Below are 21,899 nucleotides of genomic sequence, written 5' to 3'. Positions count from 1 at the left end.
CAGCACACCCAAGGACGGAGCCAAGCACACAGCAAGCCCACTATAAATATTTACTACCATTTATTTGTATTTGTGTTTCAGCCTTAGATTCCAAGTTTTCCCCAACCAGACATGTCCTATCCCATGTGGCTGATGCACAGGGGATTTTGGGAAACAAAACAAAACAAAACAAACCTCAGATGTTGAGGGTCCTACTTCTTGATGCTGGATCTGATCTTTGGAACATAGGTACATACCTCACGTACTGTCTGTGAAGGATGAATCCGGAAGTTGATTGTAGCCTGAGCCAGTGGGGGGATGACATTCACCTAGACAGAGAACCAGAAACCTGGCCTGAGCCCTCCTCATGTCTTCACAGCTGGGCCCTGCCCAGGAAACACCAACCAGGAGGACGAGAAGCAACTGCTCTGGTTTAAGGAATCAGGGCTCAATCCAGAGTCTGCCCTTGTCTTCCCCCCGCCCTCCACCTGCTGGCACATTGACTTTTAGGGTCTCTGCTTTAGGTGAGATCTTTGTGCTTCTTGGTCCTGGAGGGGTCACAGAGCAGTTCAGAACAGGACTGTTCTGCCTGTGACTGCCCAGATGATTCTCTGCTGTGCCATCAGAGACCTCTGTGTGCATGTTCCTAGGACACCTCGGGCAGTTCTGTTAATATTGGGGTTTATTTGTGGTGGAACAGCCAGGGTCTCAAAGGTCTCCATAGCACACTGTGTTCAATCCCTGAAGGGATGGTAGTGGTTGTTTTGCATATCTGGGTATAAAATCTACCTAGTTTTTGTCTGAACTTATGATTAGTTGGAGAAGACAGGCTACAGTGGGATACTTCCTTGATGTCTTGAGAGATTTCCTTTATCTTTCTTTGAACTGGAAAGATGCCCAAAAGCTCCAGGTATAATAATGTGCTGGGCTCTTGCAAACTGGCAGTGCGATTTCTGAGTAGCTACTACCTCACTGCAACTCTCCTTCACCAGCTGGTAGCTGGAGCGACGCTATCTCATAGTTGTCCTAGCGATGTCCTACTGCACAGTCCTAGCGATGCTACTGCACAGTCCTAGTGATGCTACTGCACAGTCCTAGCGATGCCACTGCACAGTCCTAGTGATGCCACTGCACAGTCCTAGTGATGCTACTGCACAGTCCTAGCGATGCCACTGCACAGTCCTAGTGATGCCACTGCACAGTCCTAGCGATGTCCTACTGCACAGTCCTAGCGATGCCACTGCACAGTCCTAGCGATGCCACTGCACAGTCCTAGTGATGCTACTGCACAGTCCTAGAGATGCTACTGCAGTCCTAGAGATGCTACTGCACAGTCCTAGCGATGCTACTGCAGTCCTAGTGATGCTACTGCACAGTCCTAGCGATGCCACTGCACAGTCCTAGCGATGCCACTGCACAGTCCTAGCGATGCCACTGCACAGTCCTAGTGATGCTACTGCACAGTCCTAGCGATGTCCTACTGCACAGTCCTAGCGATGCTACTGCACAGTCCTAGTGATGTTACTTCACAGTCCTAGCGATGCTACTGCACAGTCCTAGTGATGCTACTGCACAGTCCTAGCGATGATACTGCACAGTCCTAGAGATGCTACTGCAGTCCTAGAGATGCTACTGCAGTTCTAGTGATGCTACTGCACAGTCCTAGTGATGCTACTGCAGTTCTAGTGATGCTACTGCACAGTCCTAGTGATGCTACTGCACAGTCCTAGAGATGCTACTGCACAGTCCTAGTGATGCTACTGCACAGTCCTAGTGATGCTACTGCACAGTCCTAGCGATGCCACTGCACAGTCCTAGCGATGCCACTGCACAGTCCTAGTGATGCTACTGCACAGTCCTAGAGATGCTACTGCAGTCCTAGAGATGCTACTGCACAGTCCTAGAGATGCTACTGCACAGTCCTAGAGATGCTACTGCAGTCCTAGAGATGCTACTGCACAGTCCTAGAGATGCTACTGCACAGTCCTAGAGATGCTACTGCAGTCCTAGAGATGCTACTGCACAGTCCTAGAGATGCTACTGCACAGTCCTAGAGATGCTACTGCACAGTCCTAGCGATGCTACTGCAGTCCTAGTGATGCTACTGCACAGTCCTAGAGATGCTACTGCACAGTCCTAGAGATGCTACTGCACAGTCCTGGAGATGCTACTGCACAGTCCTAGCGATGCTACTGCACAGTCCTAGTGATGCTAATGCACAGTCCTAGTGATGCTACTGTACAATTCTAGTGATGCTACTGCACAGTCCTAGAGATGCTACTGCACAGTCCTAGTGATGCTACTGCACAGTCCTAGTGATGCTACTGCACAGTCCTAGTGATGCTACTGCACAGTTCTAGTGATGCTACTGCACAGTCCTAGTGATGCTACTGCACAGTCCGAGTGATGCTACTGCAATCCTAGAGATGCTACTGCAGTCCTAGTGATGCTACTGCAGAGTCCTAGCGATGATACTGCAGTCCTAGAGATGCTACTGCACAGTCCTAGCGATGCTACTGCAGTCCTAGTGATGCTACTGCACAGTCCTAGCGATGCTACTGCAGTCCTAGCGATGCTACTGCACAGTCCTAGAGATGCTACTGCAGTCCTAGTGATGCTACTGCAGTCCTAGAGATGCTACTGCACAGTCCTAGTGATGCTACTGCACAGTCCTAGAGATGCTACTGCACAGTCCTAGTGATGCTACTGCACAGTCCTAGTGATGCTACTGCAGTTCTAGTGATGCTACTGCACAGTCCTAGTGATGCTACTGCACAGTCCTAGTGATGCTACTGCACAGTCCTAGAGATGCTACTGCACAGTCCTAGTGATGCTACTGCACAGTCCCAGAGATACTACTGCAGTCCTAGTGATGCTACTGCACAGTCCTAGTGATGCTACTGCACAGTCCTAGTGATGCTACTGCAGTTCTAGTGATGCTACTGCACAGTCCTAGCGATGCTACTGCAGTCCTAGTGATGCTACTGCACAGTCCTAGTGATGCTACTGCACAGTCCTAGAGATGCTACTGCAGTTCTAGTGATGCTACTGCACAGTCCTAGTGATGCTACTGCACAGTCCTAGTGATGCTACTGCAGTTCTAGTGATGCTACTGCACAGTCCTAGCGATGCTACTGCAGTCCTAGCGATGCTACTGCACAGTCCTAGTGATGCTACTGCACAGTCCTAGTGATGCTACTGCACAGTCCTAGCGATGCTACTGCAGTTCTAGTGATGCTACTGCACAGTTCTAGTGATGCCACTGCAGTTCTAGTGATGCTACTGCACAGTTCTATACTGCATGGTTCTAGCGATGCTACTGCACAGTTCTAGAAGAATCAAAAGGAGTATCCCTCAGCCCTGGTGGACAAAAAAAACCCCACAGGTCAAATGCAGGAGCATAATATGCTGGTGCTAATGCGATAGCTGGACATATATGACTATGTTGAACAGCAGCTGGGGAAGATTATCTGGGTTGGTTCCGGTTTGTTATGGCAGAAAATAAACATAAATTTGGAGGCATCATCTACTTCTATCAGAATTTGGGACCACATGAGGTGGCACACGCCTTTAATCCCAGCACTCAGGAGAGACAGGCAGATATATGTGGGTTTTTGGCCAACCTGGTCTACATCATGAGTTCTAGGTTATCAAGGGCTACACAAACACAATGGCAAACCCAAACCAATCTTCTTTTCCAGATTAAGACCATATTGCACTTGAGGAAAATGGTGATGCCTGAAGTTGTGCTGGTGGCACTGATGGTTACGGGTGTGTCTAACTTCTTTCAAAGCCCTATGCTTCGTGGGCCAGGCTTGGTCCTTTAACAAGAGACACCCCTTAGTAGACAGGGCAACTGCAAGTGGGCCAATTTACCAAAAACTCAATGCTTTCTTTATAGGATAAAAGCTTATCACATTATTGATTCTTATTTCTAGAAGAATAAGACTCATAGAAATGATAGTCACTGAGGCAGATTTTGGGCAAGGATATCAAAGATTTTACAAGTGGTAAACGAGCGTGTCTTTGAATTTACACCAGGGGAACGTACATCAATCACCCATTGAATTAGTTCAGTGGGTAGAGCTTTGAAAAGAAAGACTTTTTAAAAAGATTCTATGGTTGGGTGGTGGTGGCGCATGCTTTTAATCCCAGCACTCGGGCGACAGAGGCAGGCGGATCTCTGTGAGTTTGCCGCCAGCCTGGTCTACAAGAGCTAGTTCCAAGACAGGCTCCAAGGCTACCCTGTCTCAAAAAAAAAAAAAAAAAAAAAGATTCTACTTGGCCAGTGCTGTTGCTCAGTGGTAGAGCACCTGCCAGGTAGAAGGCTATAGGCTTGATTTATAGCATTACAAAAAAGCAAGCAAATAACCAAAAATAGAGACCTTTGATGGTAAAAGGGTTTGAAGGTTTTCGTCTATATGACCAAAATGCTAGGAAAATATAAAACATGCAGAATTACATTCAGGGCATGGGTTAGGAGACCCAGGCCCCCCCAAGCCCTTTCTATACATGCCTAGATGGATGCGCCCACACTCTCAGTGGGGTGTAGACCTTGGCTGGAGCCTTTGCTCTGGAGGCTTACCCTACTGATGCCAGAACAGTGGCATGACGACACTGTCCCTTCCATTACTAGAGCCACAGCAGGACAGGAAAGCCCACAACAAACCCAAGGAACCGAGGTGCAAGGGCAGCCGGAGGAGCCGGAGGATGTTACCTTGACTCCTGCATTGAATATGGTGAGGGCGGTGGTGGTTCTGACCAGGGCGTTGGTTATGTGATTCCTCTCCATTAGCCTAAAGCAAAAAGGCTATGGTTAGACATCAGGAAGAAGTCGTAGAATGTCACTCTCTGTCCTAAACCCTGGAGACCTTTAAGGCTGAGAGAGACATCAGCCTATACGTTAATAACACAAAATATCTATGATTGAAAGATGACTAGTCAGGCCAGGTAAGCCAAGAAATGAGGAGGGGGTGGAGGGAGGGTATCTGGGGAGGGAGATTTAGAGGAAACAAAATACACTACCTGCTTACAATGGGCCGAAACAGCCACAGGTTCCCCAAGACTATATTGGCAGGGAAGGAAAGCTGAAAGGGAAGGAACAAGGTCAGCAGGAAGGAAGGGGTTGGCACAACAGGGCCACTGTTGTTGAAGTCTGAGTCTCTACTTCAGGTCTACTCCAGGGCACAGTGCTCAACTCCCCCCCTCCCCCCCCAATCTCTGCTGGAGTGAGGTGGTTCCACCTGGGCAGGCAAATATGACTATCCAGAACAATTGCTCAGCAGTCACAGGCTGCATGGGAAACAGCTTTCGAGGGAACCTGGGCATGCTAGGACCTTGGATAAATCCTATCAGCTTCAGACAACACGCTCCTTCTGGCTCAGCCGCTGCTGGGACTAGGTGATAATGGGCAGAGACCTGATTGACACGGTGGCCCTCTCCACAGCTCCTTCCCACCCACTTTCTGCTCCTCATCTACAGCTGGCCGGGAGCACGGAACGCCCCTCCCACACCTCTTTTGACAGCCGCTTCAGGGCCTGCTTCAGCGGTCCACTCCCAAACATGTTCGGCATGGGTGTCTGCTCCAGTCTGGAAGAGAAAGAGTTCTCAAGACCAGGACTCCCCCAGGACCAAGATCAGCATCCTGGAGCTGAGGGAGATGGGTGCAAGCTTCAACGAGCCTGCCCAGTCGTCCACCTGCCCACCACCTCCAGCAACCCGAGGTGAAGATCCAGAGCATCAGCAGGAGCTGGGGCCGCAGGTGTGAGTCAGGGCCTCGCTCCTCTCTCACTCTGCTTCCTTAGGGCAAGGGGCCATCTCAAGCGTTACTGTATTCCCTGACACAAAGCAGCTCTCTGTCCTAGGGTTACTATTGCTATGATCAAACACCATGATCCAAAGCAACTGGGGGAGGAAAGGGTTAATTCAGCTTACACTTCCACATTGCTGTCCATCCTTGAAGGAAGTCAGGACAGGAACTCAAGCAGGGCAGGAACCTGGAGGCAGGAGCTGATGCGGAGACCATGGAGGGGCACTGCTCACTGGTTTGTTCCCCAAGCCTTGCTCAGCCTGCTTTCTTACTGAACCCAGGACCACCAGCCCAAGAATAGCACACCCACCATGGGCTGGGCCCTCTCACACCAACTACTAATTAAGAAAATGGCCCACAGGCTTGCCTACAGCCCCATCTTCTGGAGGTATTTTCTCAACTGAGGCTTCCTCCTCTCCAATGACTCTAGCTTGTGTCGAGTTGACAAAACTAGCCAGCACCCTTTCTCTTTACTTTGCTAAGAGAACCTAGACACAGGTAAGTGTTGTTCTTGCAAACCTTGGTCTCTATCCACAGTCAGGGCCCATTATTTATCTTTGTACCCCTGCCAGATCAGCAGGCGAATTTAGACAGTGTTACCAGTCCCTGCCAACTTGTAATTCTAACTGCTTGGCCGAGCTCCGGACTATCCAGCTCTCTGACTTGGTTTTTGTCTCCTGGCTCCTGCACATTCTCTAGTTGTACTGACAGATCCTTCGGTCCCAGGCCTGTTCTGAGTATTGGTGGCTTTGTCCCTCCTGCAGCCTGTACCTCTGCTCCTTGGGCCAGCTCGATGGCAGGAAGCATAGGCAGGCAGGCTGGCTCCTCAGTCTCAGAGTGGCCGAGTGCCAGGTCCTCCATCCCATGCAGTCCCGGAAGAGGAGCCAGGAGCTGCTTACCGGCTGACAGCGGCGGAAAGGATACCAATGCTCGTCTCCTTTGGGGGAGCTGAAGAGTGTCCTGGAGTCATGTTCACTTGCAGCATGAGATCAAGGGCACCCTTCTCTGCGACGGAAATCCTGTGGGAGAGGATCAGAGATGAGTCTTCAGACTGCTTCCCCATAAACTATTCCGTAGACTCACAGGCTCATTTACATGATGGCCTGGTGGTCTGGGAGGTTAGCTTCATGCTGCTTGGAAAAATTCAACACTAGAAGAAGGCTATGGGGGGAAGCCCAGGACATGGTGGTTAACACAACAGAATACGGGGGGGGGGGGCAGGCTGGGTAATTTCAGACGCAGTGATAACCCTTTCAGGGTGGAAGGTGCGGTGCTTCACTTACATGGCAAAGGGCTTCTTGAGGTTCGGAAGAAAATCTTCCATGATAAAGCTCCCTTCATCCACAAGGAAGGCCAGCCGAACGCCCCTAGCCTGTAGGAGTGCTGAAATCTTCTGAGCGCCCTTTATCCCAGACACCTGTAGACAGAAAGACCAAAGTACAGTCCTTCTCAGCCAGGAACGGACAGACAGACAGCGACTGTAGGCTCACTCGGCCAGGAACAGACAGACAGACAGCGACTGTAGCCTCACTCGGCCAGGAACAGACAGACAGACAGCGACTGTGGACTCACTCAGCCAGGAACGGACAGACAGCGACTGTAGCCTCACTCGGCCAGGAACAGACAGACAGACAGCGACTGTGGACTCACTCAGCCAGGAACGGACAGACAGCGACTGTAGCCTCACTCGGCCAGGAACAGACAGACAGACAGCGACTGCAGGCTCACTCAGCCAGGAACAGACAGATAGACAGCGACTGTGGACTCACTCAGCCTGCCACCTTCCTTCCTAGTCTTTTTTTAATGGGGCAGGGCCTGAGATAATTCTGTCTTGCAGAATTGTCCAATTTCGGAGTCCCTCTGGGTCCCGCTAATTTCGCAAAAGAAGGAACTGGGAACAGTGAAGGGCTGGGCAAGGTTTCAGGCAGGCGGCATCACTGTGAATGAAACACTCAGTTCTCTTTCTGTTGTACTTAGGGTCCCTGTGGTAGAATTGCCAGACTATCTTTTGGTCTAGATATTACCAGGGAGTTTAATGCTGGCACACAGACACAGAGAAACTGGCAACAGCCATAGGATCTCATGGTGCCCCTGAATCTGATGGACATACTGGATCGCACCCCACCTCCAAGAGACCCTGAGACAGGTTCTCGGCACACTGCTTACCTCCTCATCGTGGCCCAAAGCAATGAAGAAAGATCTTCTAGGGCTATAGTTTCTGATCAATAGGAGCTCCAAGGCCTGCAGGATTGCCTGGGATTCAGAAGAGGAGAAGGGCTCACTATTGGAGTAGGGTGAAGTTAGAGTCATTCATCAGTAACGGTGGAACTAAGATCTGATAGACTGGATTGAGAGAGAACAACTTCAGGTGGTCCAGAGCTCGGTAGAAAACCCTAACTCCCTGAGAAAAGCACACATTTATCTGCGCCACCTGAAAGGTCCCTGGGCAGCAGCGGGTTATCTACCCCCAGTTCCTCCGTGGTTGAGAAATCAAGGCCCAGAAAATGAAGAAATGAAGTGGAAAAACTGATAGCTACCATTTAGGCCTTCTACAGCCAATTTATTCTCTCTCTCTCTCTCTCTCTCTCTCTCTCTCTCTCTGAGACAGGGTTTCTCTATGTAGTCCTGGCTGCCCTGGAACTTGCTCTATAAGACAGGTTGGCCTTGAACTCAGAGATCTGCCTGTCTCTTCCTTCTGAGATGAAAGGCATGGGCCACCACTGCCCAGCTCCAGCCAATTCTTTTAACCATAACCTCCTCCCTCTCCCAGAGTCATCCAAATTCTCCCACCCTGGAGCAACTTTTGGGCTCTAAGGAAGTTATTAAGCATAGCACTTCAGACCATCACAGAGTTCTTGTTGTCCAGTGTGCCCCGGCCATGGATGAAGCCATCACGCTCCAGGCCTGAGAATGGGGGCACCTCCCATCCTTCTTGAGGGGCTGGAACCACATCAAAGTGAGCCATCAGCATGTAGGGCTGCAGACTGGGGTCCGAGCCTTGCACAGTAAGCAGGTGGCTGTACGTTCCCACGACTTCATGTTGGATCAGGCTGCTGTGGAACACTGTCGGGAACACTTGAGGCAAAGGAAAGGGATGAGAAGCGGTGAGATTGCCAGGGCCATAGTCTCCTTCCGTTTCCCTCCCAATTTCTTGCTCCCAAATCCTTTTCTTTCTTTATTTTTTGAATATGAATTCTCCTTACAGATATAAATCCTGATCTATCTATTTAGTTTCTGAAATTCCTCTACCGTGTGTGTGTGTGTGTGTGTGTGTGTACACATTATCATTCCCTCCAGGATCAAAGCCCTCCTATTTTAATGTGCTATTTAAAATTGTACCATTAAATATTGGAGCTGGAGATAGGGCTCAGAAGTTAACAGTATTAATTGCTCTTGCAGAGGACCCGAATTCAATTTATAGCACCCATATGGTGACCCACAATCATCTGTAACCCCCGTTCCAAGGAAATCTGATGCCCTCTCCTGGCCTCTGAGGGAACTGTCTACTTAGTGCATAGACAAACAAGCAGGAGAAACCACCACACCCTCTCTCGCTCTCTTTCTCTCTCTTACACACACACACACACACACACACACACACACACACACACACACAATGGGTAATAGCTCAAGATCTGGCTCATTCTAGCCAAACATATTGACACCTTTATAGATGAGGGTTCTGTTAAAATATGAATGTAATAGTTGCTAATATCCAAATTATTCAGAGGAAAACATAATCACTATTATTTGAAAAGTTCTAGGGTCTTTTCCTTTGAAGAAAACACCATGGGCATGTACCCGCAGGAGGCTGAGGAAGGAGGACCTGACTTGGAAGCTATTAGGCCACACAGAGACGGATACACGCAAGTATCTAGTTAGAGCTACTGTCGCTGTGATGAAACGCCAAGAGCAAAGCAACTGGAGGAGGAAAGGGTTAACCTGACTTCCAGTCTCACATCTGTGGAATTTGAAATTTGACTTTCACTGTCCATCACTGAAGGAAGTCAGGATACTAACTCTAGCAGGGCGGGAACCCGGAGGCAGAGGCAGATGCAGAGGCCGTGGGGGGAGCTGCTTGCTGGCTTGCTCAGCCTGCTTTCTTTCCTTTTTACTCTATTTTTAGTCTTCATTCTTCGTGTCTTTCATGTCATGCTTCCAAACCCCACCATCTCCCTCCCCCTCTCGTCATGAAGGCTGCAGTGCGACACAGTGAGCCATGCAATAAACCCTTTAGCCATACCTTTTTTTTTCTTTTAAGTTTTTCAAGACAGGATTTCTCTGTATAACAGCTCTGACTGTCTGGGAACTAGCTCTGTAAACCAGGCTGGCCTCAAACTCACTGAGATCCGCCTGCCTCTGCCTCCCAGGTACTGGGATTAAAGGCATGCGCTGCCTTCACCACCTACAATCATTTTCTCAATTGAGTTTCTCTCCTCTCACATATGTTAGCTTGGGTCAAACTAACATTAAACTATTCGGGATGTAAGATTTTCTTTCCTTTTCTTTTTTTGAGGCATGCTTTCACCACATAGTCTAGGAACCCATGATCCTCCTGCCTCAGTATTCCAAATTCTGGGATTATAGGTGTGAGTCACCATGTCTATATATTTTCAGCCAAAGGTTGGTTGAACCCACGCATGAAATCCATGGACACAGACAGCTGTGTTTAATATATTATGTTTACTTTTTAAAGTATATGTGTGTTTTGGCTGATTGTATGTTGGTGTGCCTGCCACATGTGTAAACCTGAGCCTGGAGCTCATGGAGAGAGGAAGAGGGTGTTGGATCCTCTGAAACTGGAAGTACAGATGGTTGCGAGTCACCATGTGGATGCCGGGAATTGAACTCAGCAAGTATTCTCGAATTACTGAGACATCTTTCCAGCTCCTGTACTTTGTTTTAATTGACCATTCGTGAAGTGATGAATATTTGGGATTTTCCATTCGAGGCTATTATATATTTATAAAATATATATAAATACATAATGCTGCCATGAATAAAGAAAACAGTGTTTTCACTATTTGTATTTTGTGGAGATAAGTCTCTGTGTCCTGCCATACTTCTGTATGTGGGAGTGGATGTTCTCAGGACGAATTACTCTCATTACTGGCAGACCTCAACACAGGTGGTCTAGCTAATCCCCCCTGGACTGTCTGGGAAGAATGCACTTCTTTGTGCAATCTAAACACACACACACACACACACACACACACACACACACACACACACCCCACAGCAAAAAAAAAACCTGAAGAAGAGTGTGTTTCAGTCTGTCACCAGATTATTTAGTTTACTTTCACTGTATATGTTTAGTTCTCTAAATTGTTTTAATTTGGGGGGGGGGGGGAGAGAGAGAGAGAGAGAGACATATAGAGAGACACAAAGAGAGAGACAGACTTGGGATCGCATCCAGGGTCTTGAAAATCCTAGGCAAACACTCTACCATGGAGCTCCATCACCAGGCCCCTAGCTTATTCTCCCTCTCATCCCCTCCCTTCTTTGATAATGACTTCTTGCCTGATCTCTGGTTTGGTGACAATGTTTTAGTCCCAGATCCATTTGTCCCAGCATGTTAGAGAGGGAACTACTTGATGCTCCTAAGCTGGCTTTTCCCACCTCTGACATCTTGAAAGGGGGGGGGCTTCCCTATTTTCCATTAGATTTTTTTATTTTTTCACTTTAAGATTCTAACATCCTCCCAATCCATTCTTCCCAGCTCTGGGCTCCGTGGTCATAGGGATGAAGGAAGGGGGAGGTGCTAGGATAGGTCAAGGATGTTGGCTGCCCAGAGTCTTAAGAGTGTGTTAGTAATCAGTGTAAATGAGCCCACTAAGTGGAGTGTCTTGAAAGCTGGGTGAATGGGTACGTGGGAGTAGGAGTGGGAGGTGCTGGGACAGAGCTCTAGACATCTGCACATGAGAAGGAATCCCTTGTTTTACCTACTAACGTCTAGATCAGACAGATACTATTTAGAGAACTACAGCTAGTTCTCAGTTCTTCAAAGGCGAATCTACAGCCCTCACTTCATCCTCCACTGTGTAACTTTCAGTCTCCCTTTTATACATTCTATGTACAAAGTAAAAAGCACCCCCCCCCCAATGTGACTGTCTTCTATTAGTGACAAAATGTATTTTCCTATCACGTTGTCAAGGACACAGTCTCTAGTGCGTCTCTGTCACTCTTTCCCTCAGTTTGCAACTGACCTTTGCGCATGTATTCTCCAAACTCAGCGAGGGCTGTGGTGTTGGATTCCTCATGGCTGAAAGACACCGTGGGAATCTGGATGGCACCTGTCAACAGAGATGGAGGATTCAAGTTGATAGAGGTTGGATGTTTCTAGTAAAAATCTGAAATCACCAGGTGTGGTAGCACACGCCTTTAAAGCCAGCACTTGGGAGGCAGAGGCAGGTGATCTCTAAATTCAAGGCCAGCCTGGTCTACAGAACTAGTTCTAGGGTAGCCAGGACTACATGTGGAAACTCTGTCTTGAAAACAAACAAAACCTGAAACCATAGCCGAATGTAGTGGTGCACACCTGTAATCCCAGTAGGCTGGGACAGCAGAACATGTCTCTATAGATTACACACACACACACACACACACACACACACACACACGAAATTCAAAATTTTGAGGGTCAACATGCCATCAAGAAAATTTTGACAGATTCAACACAATGCCCATCAAAATTCCAGCAAAATTCTTCAAAGACCTTGAAAGAACGGTATTCAACTTCATATGAAAAAAGAAAAAATCCAGGATAGCCAAAACTGTCCTGTACAATAAAAGAACTGCCGGAGGCATCACAATCCCTGACTTCAAACTCTACTACAGAGCTACAGTACTGAAAACAGCCTGGTATTGGCATAAGAACAGATAGAAGGACCAATGGAACCGAATAGAAGACCAGGATATCAATCCACACATCTTCAAACACCTGATTTTCGATAAAGAAGCAAAAAAATAGCAAATGGAGGGCTGGAGAGATGGCTCCGAGGGTAAGAACACTGATTGTTCTTCCAGAGGTTCTGAGTTCAATTCCCAGCAACCACATAGTGGCTCACAACCATCTGTAAAGAAATCTGGTGCCCTCTTCTGGCTTGTAGGCACACATGCAGACAGAACACTGTAAACAAAATAAACAAATCTTTAAAAAATATCAAATGGAAAAAAGAAAGCATATTTAACAAGTGGTGTTGGCATAACTGAATATAAACATGTAGAAGAATGAAAACAGATCCATATCTATCACCATGCACAAAACTCAAGTCCAAATGGATCAAAGACCTTACTTAATATAAAGCCAACCACACTGAACCTTATAGAAGAGAAAGTGGGAAGTACACTTGAATGAATTGGCATAGGGAACCACTTCCTAAATAGAACCCCAGTAGCACAGACACTGAGAGAAACAATTAATAAATGGGACCTCCTGAAACTGAAAAGCTTCCGTAAAGCAAAGGACATGGTTAACAAGACAAAATGACAGCCTACAGAATGGGAAAAGATCTTCACTAACCCCACATCAGACAGAGGTCTGATCTCCAAAATATACAAAGAACTCAAGAAATTGGACACTAAAAGATCACATAATCAAATAAAAAAAATGGAGTACAGACCTAAACAGAGAACTCTCAAAAGAGGAATCTAAAATGGCTGAAAGACACTCAAGGAAATGCTCAACATCCTTAGTCATCAGAGAAATGCAAATCAAAACCACTCTGAGATTCCATCTTACACCTGTAAGAATGGCCAAGATCAAAAACACTGATGACAACTTATGCTGGAGAGGTTGTGGGGAAAAGGAAACACTCCTGCATTGCTGGTAGGAATGCAAGCTGGTACAACTCCTTTGGATGTCAGTGTGGCTATTTCTTAGAAAATTAGGAAACAACCTTCCTCAAGACCCAGCAATACCACTTTTGGGTATATTTCCAAAGGATGCTCAATCGTGCCACAAGGACATGTGCTCAACTATGTTCATAGCAGCTTTGTTTGTCATAGCCAGAACCTGGAAACAACCTAAATGCCCCTTGATCGAAGAATAGATAAGGAAAATGTGGTACATTTACATAATGGAGTACTACATAGCAGAAAAAATAATGACAGCTTGAATTTTGCAGGAAAATGGATGGAGCTAGAAAACACTATTTTGAGTGAGGTAACCCAGACACAGAAAGACAATTATCACATGTACTCACTCATAGGTGGTTTTTAAACATAAAGTAAAGAAAGCCAGCCTACAAACCACAATCCCAGAGAACTTAGACAACAGTGCAGACACTAAGAGAGACTTACATAGATGTAATATACATCGGAAGTAGAAAGTAGAAAAAGACAAGATCTCCTGAGTAAATTGGGAGCATGGGGACCTTGGGGGAGGATTGAAAGGGGAGGGGAGAAGCAAGGAGGGGAGCAGAGAAAAATGTAGAGCTCAATAAATATCAATAAAAAAGTATATATAAGGGGGCTGGAGAGATGGCTCAGAGGTTAAGAGAACTGACTACTGTTCCAGAGGTCCTGAGTTCTATCCCCAGCAACCACATGATGGCTCACACCCATCTATAATGAGATCTGGTGCCCAGAACACTACATACATAATAAATAAATTTTTTAAAAAAGTATATATAAAAGGAAAATTTTGAATTTTAAGTCACTTAAGTTTTGTCTGAAAGACACAGTCACCTCTAACTAAGGAAGAACTCTATCACACCACAGCTTACTACCCAGATGGGGAAGCTTAAGTCCAAAAAGATTAAATTGCCCCACTGAGAGCAGATCCAACATCTGAACTTCGATGCTTTGCATCTTGTTGAGGAGTTCTATGCCATGATGCTATGAGGTCTTGGTAAGCTTTTGTTTTCTTCTGTGCACAGGGACTCTGTCACAGTCCACCAGTTTGCAAAGGGCTATTGGCACGATGGGAAAGCTCTTCCCAGGCCACTCCAGGTCACTCCAGGATAAGCACAATTCATCTGCCACGTGGGGGCTAGCATTTGGTCTCTGTGTCGGCCTGCACATGTTTGCGTGTGCAGTTTTTATTAAACCAGTATTTAATGAAAGGAAAAGAGGAGTTGAGCCCAGTAGTCACAAAGCATTACGTGAGCCCACATAAATGCTCCTCTTTCCTCCTGAAAGGCACAGGCCAATGAGTTGGTTGCCTTGTTAGGTTCCTCATATTAGGGGCCAAACTAGATACATATTACACGCCGGGAACAATGCATTCCCCTCAGAGTCAGCGAGTCCCACGGATTCTTAAATATTGCTACCGAGAGCCCAGTCCTTGCAGGAGCCCTGGGGAAGATCATTTAACAAAGCAAATTACTTTTAAAATACCTCGGAGATTTAACAAACATGATACCTTTCAGAGGTCGAAAGTGCTACAAACCACTTGTCAGAGGCAGGCAGGGTGAGGCAGGTCTGAGGTGGGTGCGGGCTATGCCCAGGGGAGTGAAGCTGGAGCCTCCAGGCTAGGTAAGGGGACACTGACGCGAGGGGCGTGCCAGACCCGTGCAGCGTGTGCCTGGACGTGTGCGGGAACGCTGACCGGGCCAGTCCGCGGTGTGGCGAGTGGAACTCTAGCCTAAGCAGCGGTCGGTCCCTCTGCCAAGGGAGACAGTCCCGGGATGACTGGGAACTGAGGGACCCACGTCTGAGCCCAAGGGGGCGGAGGTTCACCTTTCAGCGCCTCTTTTATAGCGACGCGCTCCTCCTCGCTGAACTGGGAAGGGATCCGCGAGGCTCCCCAAATTTCCCTGCTGCTAGGGCCGGTGGATCCAGAGACGGTGGCGAGAAAAATCAGGAGTGCGGCAACCAGGGCCCGCACGCCCACACACTGCCCAGCCATGTTTCTCCCGAGGCCTCGCCTGTCTGGCCAGAGTTTGGACCTAAAAGTCCAACCTGACTCGCCGCTGACCAATCACCGCTTGGTCTTGACGGCAGCCAACCAATCAATAGAAGGGCTCCGCCCCTGCTCCGCAAGGCCTTTAGGGGTGTGTGATTTCCCACGGAAGGCGGGAGTAGAGTCAGGAAGCAAACTGAAGCAATACTGCGCTCTAGGCAAAGGTTAGGTCTTCACGGCTCTTGATCTGTGCTTGATCTAGCTTGGAGATACTGTGAATCTTCTGTGTGTGAGAGCAAACCAGTTCAGTGAGTGTGTAAACCAGGTTTATTAGACCTCAGTCTCTCTTTCTGGAGTATGTTTAGATTTAGATTTTGACTCCTAGTTCCTAGGTTCTGTGGAGGAACTTGGTGGTTTCCGGCTTTAATTTCATCAAAAACTGCCCCAGGATGGCTATTAACGGATAGTGTTTTGACATACCTGTTTGGGACAGTTTGCTCCTGTTTAGGAACCTTGCTGGAACTGTTTTGAACCGTTTTCTTAGCATAGCTGAATACAATAATGTGCTAACAATGGAACCTACCTGTAGTTGGAGATGTGACCTTGTTTCTCCCTGTTCTGCCCAGATCACGGAGCACCCCCCCCCCCCCCGCCCCAACTAGGAGACCGAGCCCTGTAAGTAAAAGCAAAGAGCCTTTATTCATGCACAAGTTTGCAAACTCGGTCTCTCCGTGCGCCCAACGTGATAGGAGTGAGATCCCTGAGCTCAGAGTTGGGCTTTTATAGTAGCAAAGGTGGGGGTGAGGGATTGCTAAGGTTCAGGACCCCTAATTGGCTGACGTTTGTCTAGGGGTGTCCTGGTGAAAAGGGAAGGTGTGTGCTGGCAGGTGATCTTATCTACAAAGGTTAGATCATTAGGAATTTCCTTTGGATGGTCTGTTCCTGGGTGGTGCCTGGGTAGTCTCAGTTTGTGGTTTTTATCGGAACCAGGTGTTGCCTCAGGGCAAACTACTGAGACACTTTTGAGCTTGTGGTGGCTGGGTCCTACACTCCTCAAGGGTTAATCCCCGCAACAAGCCCCTTCCCCACAGCTTTGAATTTAAGCTTTCCTGCCCTGGGGTCTTCCTTTAAACCTCTCCAGCTCCTGTGTATGTGTGATGGTTCTTAAATTCTCTTTTTAGTGACACCAAGAACCCCAGAGGAGATCCGAATTTCCCGGGTTTGATGTCTCTGCTGGCACTCTGAAATTTTTTTGGTAACAACTCTTTCCTTCTTTTTAATTCTTAATTGAAACCGGGTGGTGGTGGTGGTGCATGCCTTTAATCCCAGCACTCCAGAGGCAGAGACAGGAGGATCTCTGAGTTCGAGGCCACCCTGGTCTACAAGTTCCAGGGCAGGCTCCAAAGCTACAGAGAAACCCTGTCTCGAAAAACAAAAACCAAAACCAAAAAATAATTCTTAATTGACAGAAAAAAATGAAACCCCATCCTGTGCCCCTAGATAGCAGCATATAGGCGTCATCATGACACTTTATACATGTGTATAATGGATCCTGATCAAATGTATTCCCGACCTCTGTCTCCCTCTCAGCCCCCACTGATCACCTTGTTGTCCCAACTAGTTTGCGTCTGGTGTGTGTGTGTGTGTGTGTGTGTGTGTGATCCAATGAGTTTAATTAAAGCTACTCAAGGAGCACGGGCAAATTACCAGTGAATACCACCTAAATAAAATTTCTGTTCCTTTCCTAGCAATATTGACAGCTTATAACTTCCCAAGAAGTGGGGATCCTGCATGAATCCCTTCCCCCTCCATGACAGAATGCGTGTCACCCAGTTCTGTGCAGGCAGTCTGGTCCAGAGTGCAAAGGCCGTGTGTTGCCGGGAAGACAACATTCCATAGCACACCTCCCTTCCCCCAGCTCTTATGTTCATCTCCATAAACACAATTCTTACAGGTGCGTATTGTATTTTGAACATAAATATCTTCTCTCCGTTACTCTCTACCCTCTATTTTCTTGTTTCTCTGTTCCATTGATCCCCATAATTTCCTTAGTTCTCAGTTCTTTCATTTAGTCTATACATACATGATTTTATGAGACCATATGAAATGTAGGAACCACAAATGAGAAATATATTTATATTTCTGAGCTTGGCTTAATTTGCTCAATATAGTTACCTCCGGTGTTAATCTCACTACCACCACAATTCAAAGCCAAATTTGAAGCAAGTTTTAATTAAATCCTGGCCAGGCAGATGCACTCTGGTCAAGTCCATACCAAAGTTGCCAGGAAATGGCCCAGAATCAAGTATGGCAAGGGTTTAAAAAGGAAAACCTATATTCATTGCATTTCCCCTCAGGCCCAATCAAGGGCAAACATACATCCTGGTGGACATCTAGCCTATATCCAATCAGGGGCAAGCAAACATCCAATGGACATCTAGTCTACGTCCAATCAGAGGCAAGCACACATCCTGATGGACATCTAGCCTACATCCAATCAGGGGCAAACGTATATCCTGACGTACTTCCTGCCTGTGAACCTCCTGCTCGCACATGATCAAGCACATTTGACACAGAGGATTCGAACAAATTTGTTTTTGAGGGAGTGAAAACCTTGTGGCTTGTTATCTCCCATAAACAATAGCCTCCAGCCTTTCAGGTACTGCCCTTCCTTGGGCAAGGGGCTTGCAGAGCAGAGGCAAGTTTCGCGGATCTCTAAGGCATAGATAGCAACTCAAACTTAAAATGTAGCTTTGGCTCTCACACCAGGTGCATCCATTTTCCCATTGTGTGTATACGTCACACTTTTCACCCATTCCTATGCTGTAGGAGATCTAGGGTCCGTCACTTGTGAATGTGGCTGCGATGGGCACCGCTGAGCAGGTGTCCATGTCCTCTGTTGATTTGCTGTCTTCCAGGTGACAGTACTCAGGATGCTATAGCTAGGTGATGGAGGAGTTTATTTCTAATTGTTTGTTTATTATCAAGCCTGGAGGGTCCCAGCCTGAGGGGGGGAAGCAGACACAGGGTCCCATCCCTAATCTAGAAGCTCTTTGCAACTGATCCCTGCTGGCAAAGGGAAAGCTAGGTTTTTTTTGTTTTGTTTTGTTTTTTTCCTGTGGAGTGATCCAGGATAGGCCCCAGGCCCAGAAAGTTAGCCAACATAAAGTAAACTTGATGCTTCTCTGTGTGTGTATGTGGTGTTTATTTGGGGGGGCATTTCTTTGTTTGAATGTTTTTTTTGTTTGCTTCTTTCGATTTTCATTTTTGTGGGATTTTTTGTTTTTGTTTGGGGACAGGGTGTCTCTTCATATCCCTGACTGGCCTTGAACTCACAGACATCTACCGACCTCTATCTCCTGAGTGCTGGGGTTTAAAGATGTGTGCCACCATGCCTAGATCTTTTGGGGGAAAGGGGTGGTATGGAAACTCACAGCAGTAGAAACTCCTTGGAATCTATAAGGGTGACCCTAGCAAAGACTCCAAGGAATGGGAGATGCGGAGCCCAAACTGGCCATCTTCTGTCACCAGGCAAGGCTTCCATGGTGGGCCTGGACATCAACCCAGCCACAAAAACTTTGATGTATAATTTGTCCTGCCTGCAAGATGTGCTGGGATAATGGTAGTGCAGATCTGGTGGGAGTGTTCAGCCAATGACTGGTGTAACTTGGCCTACATCATGAGTGGGAGCCCATGCCTGACACTGCCTGGAGAGTCAGGAATCAGAGGCTGGATAGCTAGAAACCTAGAATAGAACCAAACATGACTAGTAAAAAAAAAGTCAATAAAATGATTCTTAATAATATTCTGTTATACTCATAGATTGGAGCCTAGCATCATCGTCATCTGAGAGGCTTTATTCAGGAACCCATGGGAGCAGAAACAGAGACCCACAGCCAACACTAGACAGAGCTCAGGGAACCAAGCAGAAGAGGGGGAGGAAGGATTGTAGGAACCAGAGGGATCAAGGACAGCATGAGAACAGGGCCCAAAAGGATCAACTAAGCAGGTCTCATAGAGACTCATGAGACTGATTGACAGCTAGGTTCTCTGCAAATATGTTGTACAGTGTAGTCTGGCATTCCTGTGGAACTCCTAACAGTGGGAGGGGGTGTGCCTCTGACTCTGTTGCCTGCTCTCAGGACCCTCTTCCTCCTGCTGGGTTGACTTGTCCAGTCTTCATATTAGGGTTTGTGCCTAGTCTTTTGTTATGCCGTGTTCAGTTGATATCCCTCAGAGGCCTGCTCTTTCCTGAAGGGAAATGGAGGAGGAGCGGAGCTGGGGGAGAGGAGATGGGGGAATTAGGAGGAGTTTTCTATCTTTAGGCAGTTCAATGGAACCAATAATCTGAAGTTTTGGGCTGTTCTGCTTTGCTCTCTTTTCTCTGTCACAAGATCAGGTGATCCTCCTGACATAGGACAGAGAGGAAACTTTAGATATGCATGCTTGGGTCTAGAGAAGAGAGAGCCGTAACCCACCTCCAGAGCCAGCTTTCCAATAAAGTACAACAGCATAAAATAACTTTAATATTCTCCACACCCAAGAGATATTTGACCTTCTGCCAGACTGAGTCCAGTGACCAGAAAAGCCCAGAGATAAGACATTCTGAATGGTCAGGACCACTGAAGCAGCCATGGCAAGTGGCTTCAGAGGTGGCAAAGGTAGCAAAACAAATACCAATAAACACAGAACACAGAAAGCTCATGCACCCTAAGGAGGCCAGCCAGAGACAAAACTCATACATTGAACTGGGCCTGACCGATTTCCAACTCATCTCCTCATATTCAAGCAACCAGAGCCAGGCTGGCGGTGCGATGTCTCAGTATTTTGCTCTGGATGGGAGAGTGTTAGGTCTCGTTAGAGCCCTCCTCATCCCAGATCTGGATCTCAGCAGAAGAAGAAAGTTACTATGATGACCAGGGGAGGCCTCCATAGGCACCTGCTGCTTTTCTCAGCTTGGCAGTTCACTCTGATAGTCTGAGAAACCAAAAACACGGCCTGGAGCCTTGGTATGTCTCAAGGTGCGCACCTCCTGAGGTGGCCCTTGAGCTCAGAGTCCTGGAGTGAAGATCTAGCTTTAGAATTTGGGTGGGTCGTCTGATCTTGCTGGGGGCCTCCAGAAAATGCTACTACCACTGGGCAAGAATAAGACCACTGCCACAATTTTTGAGCCAAATTTGAAGCAAGCTTTATCAAATATTGGCCAGGATGGTGGACACCGGCCAAGTTCATACCTGAGATTACCAAAGTATGGGACTCAGGAACTTATAAAGGCAAAACCCACAAGGCTTTTGTCCAGCCAGGGGCAAGTGTACACCCTGATGTGCCTCCTGCCTATTCTGATAAAGCACATATACTTGGTGCAATTGTTGCAACCAAGCTTGTTATAGAAGTGAAGACATAGGACTTGTTATCTTACGTTAACAGCTCCCAGCATTCCAAGAGTTATCTGTCCTTGGGTAAATGGGGCTTACAGGGTAGAGGTGCTTTTGTTTTATAGATCTCTTAAGCTGAGCGATCCTGACCTCGTGACCTTCGCTGCAAGATCCCTTCCTGCCCTGGACATGCCCCTGCCCCCATCCCAACCCAAATTCCTCATCCAGGGGCTATATAAGCCACAACTGTGACGCTAATAAACGGAGACTTTGACAACAGATCTTGCTTGGCCTCCTTCCTCTTTCCTGCCTGCGTCTTTTCAGATAGCGCCTCTTCGGGACCCTGGAATAACTGACCTGCTGGGCGGTTACAGAACAAGAGAGAACTTACTTTACTTAATAATGGCCCCAAAAGGCAAGGATAGTGATGCTGGCAATTCACACCACACACACGCATACACACACCCTCAGTCAGTCTTATGCAAGCACACATCAGCTGGGCATATAGTTTGGTGGTAGAGCACTTGTTTAGCATGTGACCCTAGGTACTGTTCCCAGCATCTACATACAATCATCATGCAAGTAACACATGTTGTTATACTGTTCTCATATACACTTTGCTTTGTTGATCCTTCCCCATACTCCTCTCCTCCATCTCCCTTGGAAATTAAATTCTTATCATAATGTGATTATTTTTTAGTAATTCTCCCCCTGCCTTTTAAAAGTTATCACTATGTAGCCTAGGATTGGCATCAAATTCAAGATCCTCCTGCGTTGGTCTCCAGAATGCTGGGATTATAAGTGTGTATCACCATGCCACCATAGTTTCAAAGAATAGCCCCATTCCTTCAAAGCTAATTTGTCATATATGAATACAGCTATTCTGTGTGTT

General features: G+C 47.3%; 1 protein-coding gene and 1 long non-coding RNA gene across 3 annotated transcripts in view; one reads left to right on the top strand and one right to left on the bottom strand.

Annotated features, from left to right (window-relative positions):
• The window catches only part of Pm20d1 (peptidase M20 domain containing 1), a 28,596-nt gene extending 12,956 nt beyond the window's left edge, over positions 1 to 15,640 (bottom strand). The window contains exons 1-10 of the mRNA XM_041645934.1: positions 15,470 to 15,640; positions 11,995 to 12,081; positions 8,631 to 8,863; positions 7,955 to 8,041; positions 7,072 to 7,205; positions 6,688 to 6,807; positions 5,493 to 5,568; positions 5,005 to 5,066; positions 4,697 to 4,775; positions 237 to 308 (exon numbers count right to left, since the gene is read on the bottom strand). Of these exons, the coding sequence (XP_041501868.1) occupies positions 237 to 308; positions 4,697 to 4,775; positions 5,005 to 5,066; positions 5,493 to 5,568; positions 6,688 to 6,807; positions 7,072 to 7,205; positions 7,955 to 8,041; positions 8,631 to 8,863; positions 11,995 to 12,081; positions 15,470 to 15,638 (1,119 nt within the window). The 5' untranslated portion in view covers positions 15,639 to 15,640. The remainder of the gene's footprint in view (positions 1 to 236; positions 309 to 4,696; positions 4,776 to 5,004; positions 5,067 to 5,492; positions 5,569 to 6,687; positions 6,808 to 7,071; positions 7,206 to 7,954; positions 8,042 to 8,630; positions 8,864 to 11,994; positions 12,082 to 15,469) is intronic.
• A 175-nt stretch (positions 15,641 to 15,815) lies between these two features.
• Positions 15,816 to 21,252, top strand: LOC121445013. 2 transcript variants are annotated; one of them, XR_005973864.1, is made up of 4 exons: positions 15,816 to 15,856; positions 16,814 to 16,887; positions 17,381 to 17,586; positions 21,133 to 21,252. It is a non-coding gene; the product is annotated as an uncharacterized LOC121445013 (long non-coding RNA). The 2 variants fall into 2 exon arrangements; XR_005973860.1 differs by having other exon boundaries at positions 15,850 to 15,940.
• The last annotated feature ends 647 nt before the right edge of the window (positions 21,253 to 21,899 follow it).

The sequence above is a fragment of the Microtus oregoni genome, unplaced genomic scaffold, assembly GCF_018167655.1.
Source record: "Microtus oregoni isolate MIOR12 unplaced genomic scaffold, Mior012 000003F_ref0000135, whole genome shotgun sequence".
Taxonomy (NCBI): domain Eukaryota; kingdom Metazoa; phylum Chordata; class Mammalia; order Rodentia; family Cricetidae; genus Microtus; species Microtus oregoni.
This window is presented reverse-complemented; position numbering and strand designations above follow the sequence as displayed.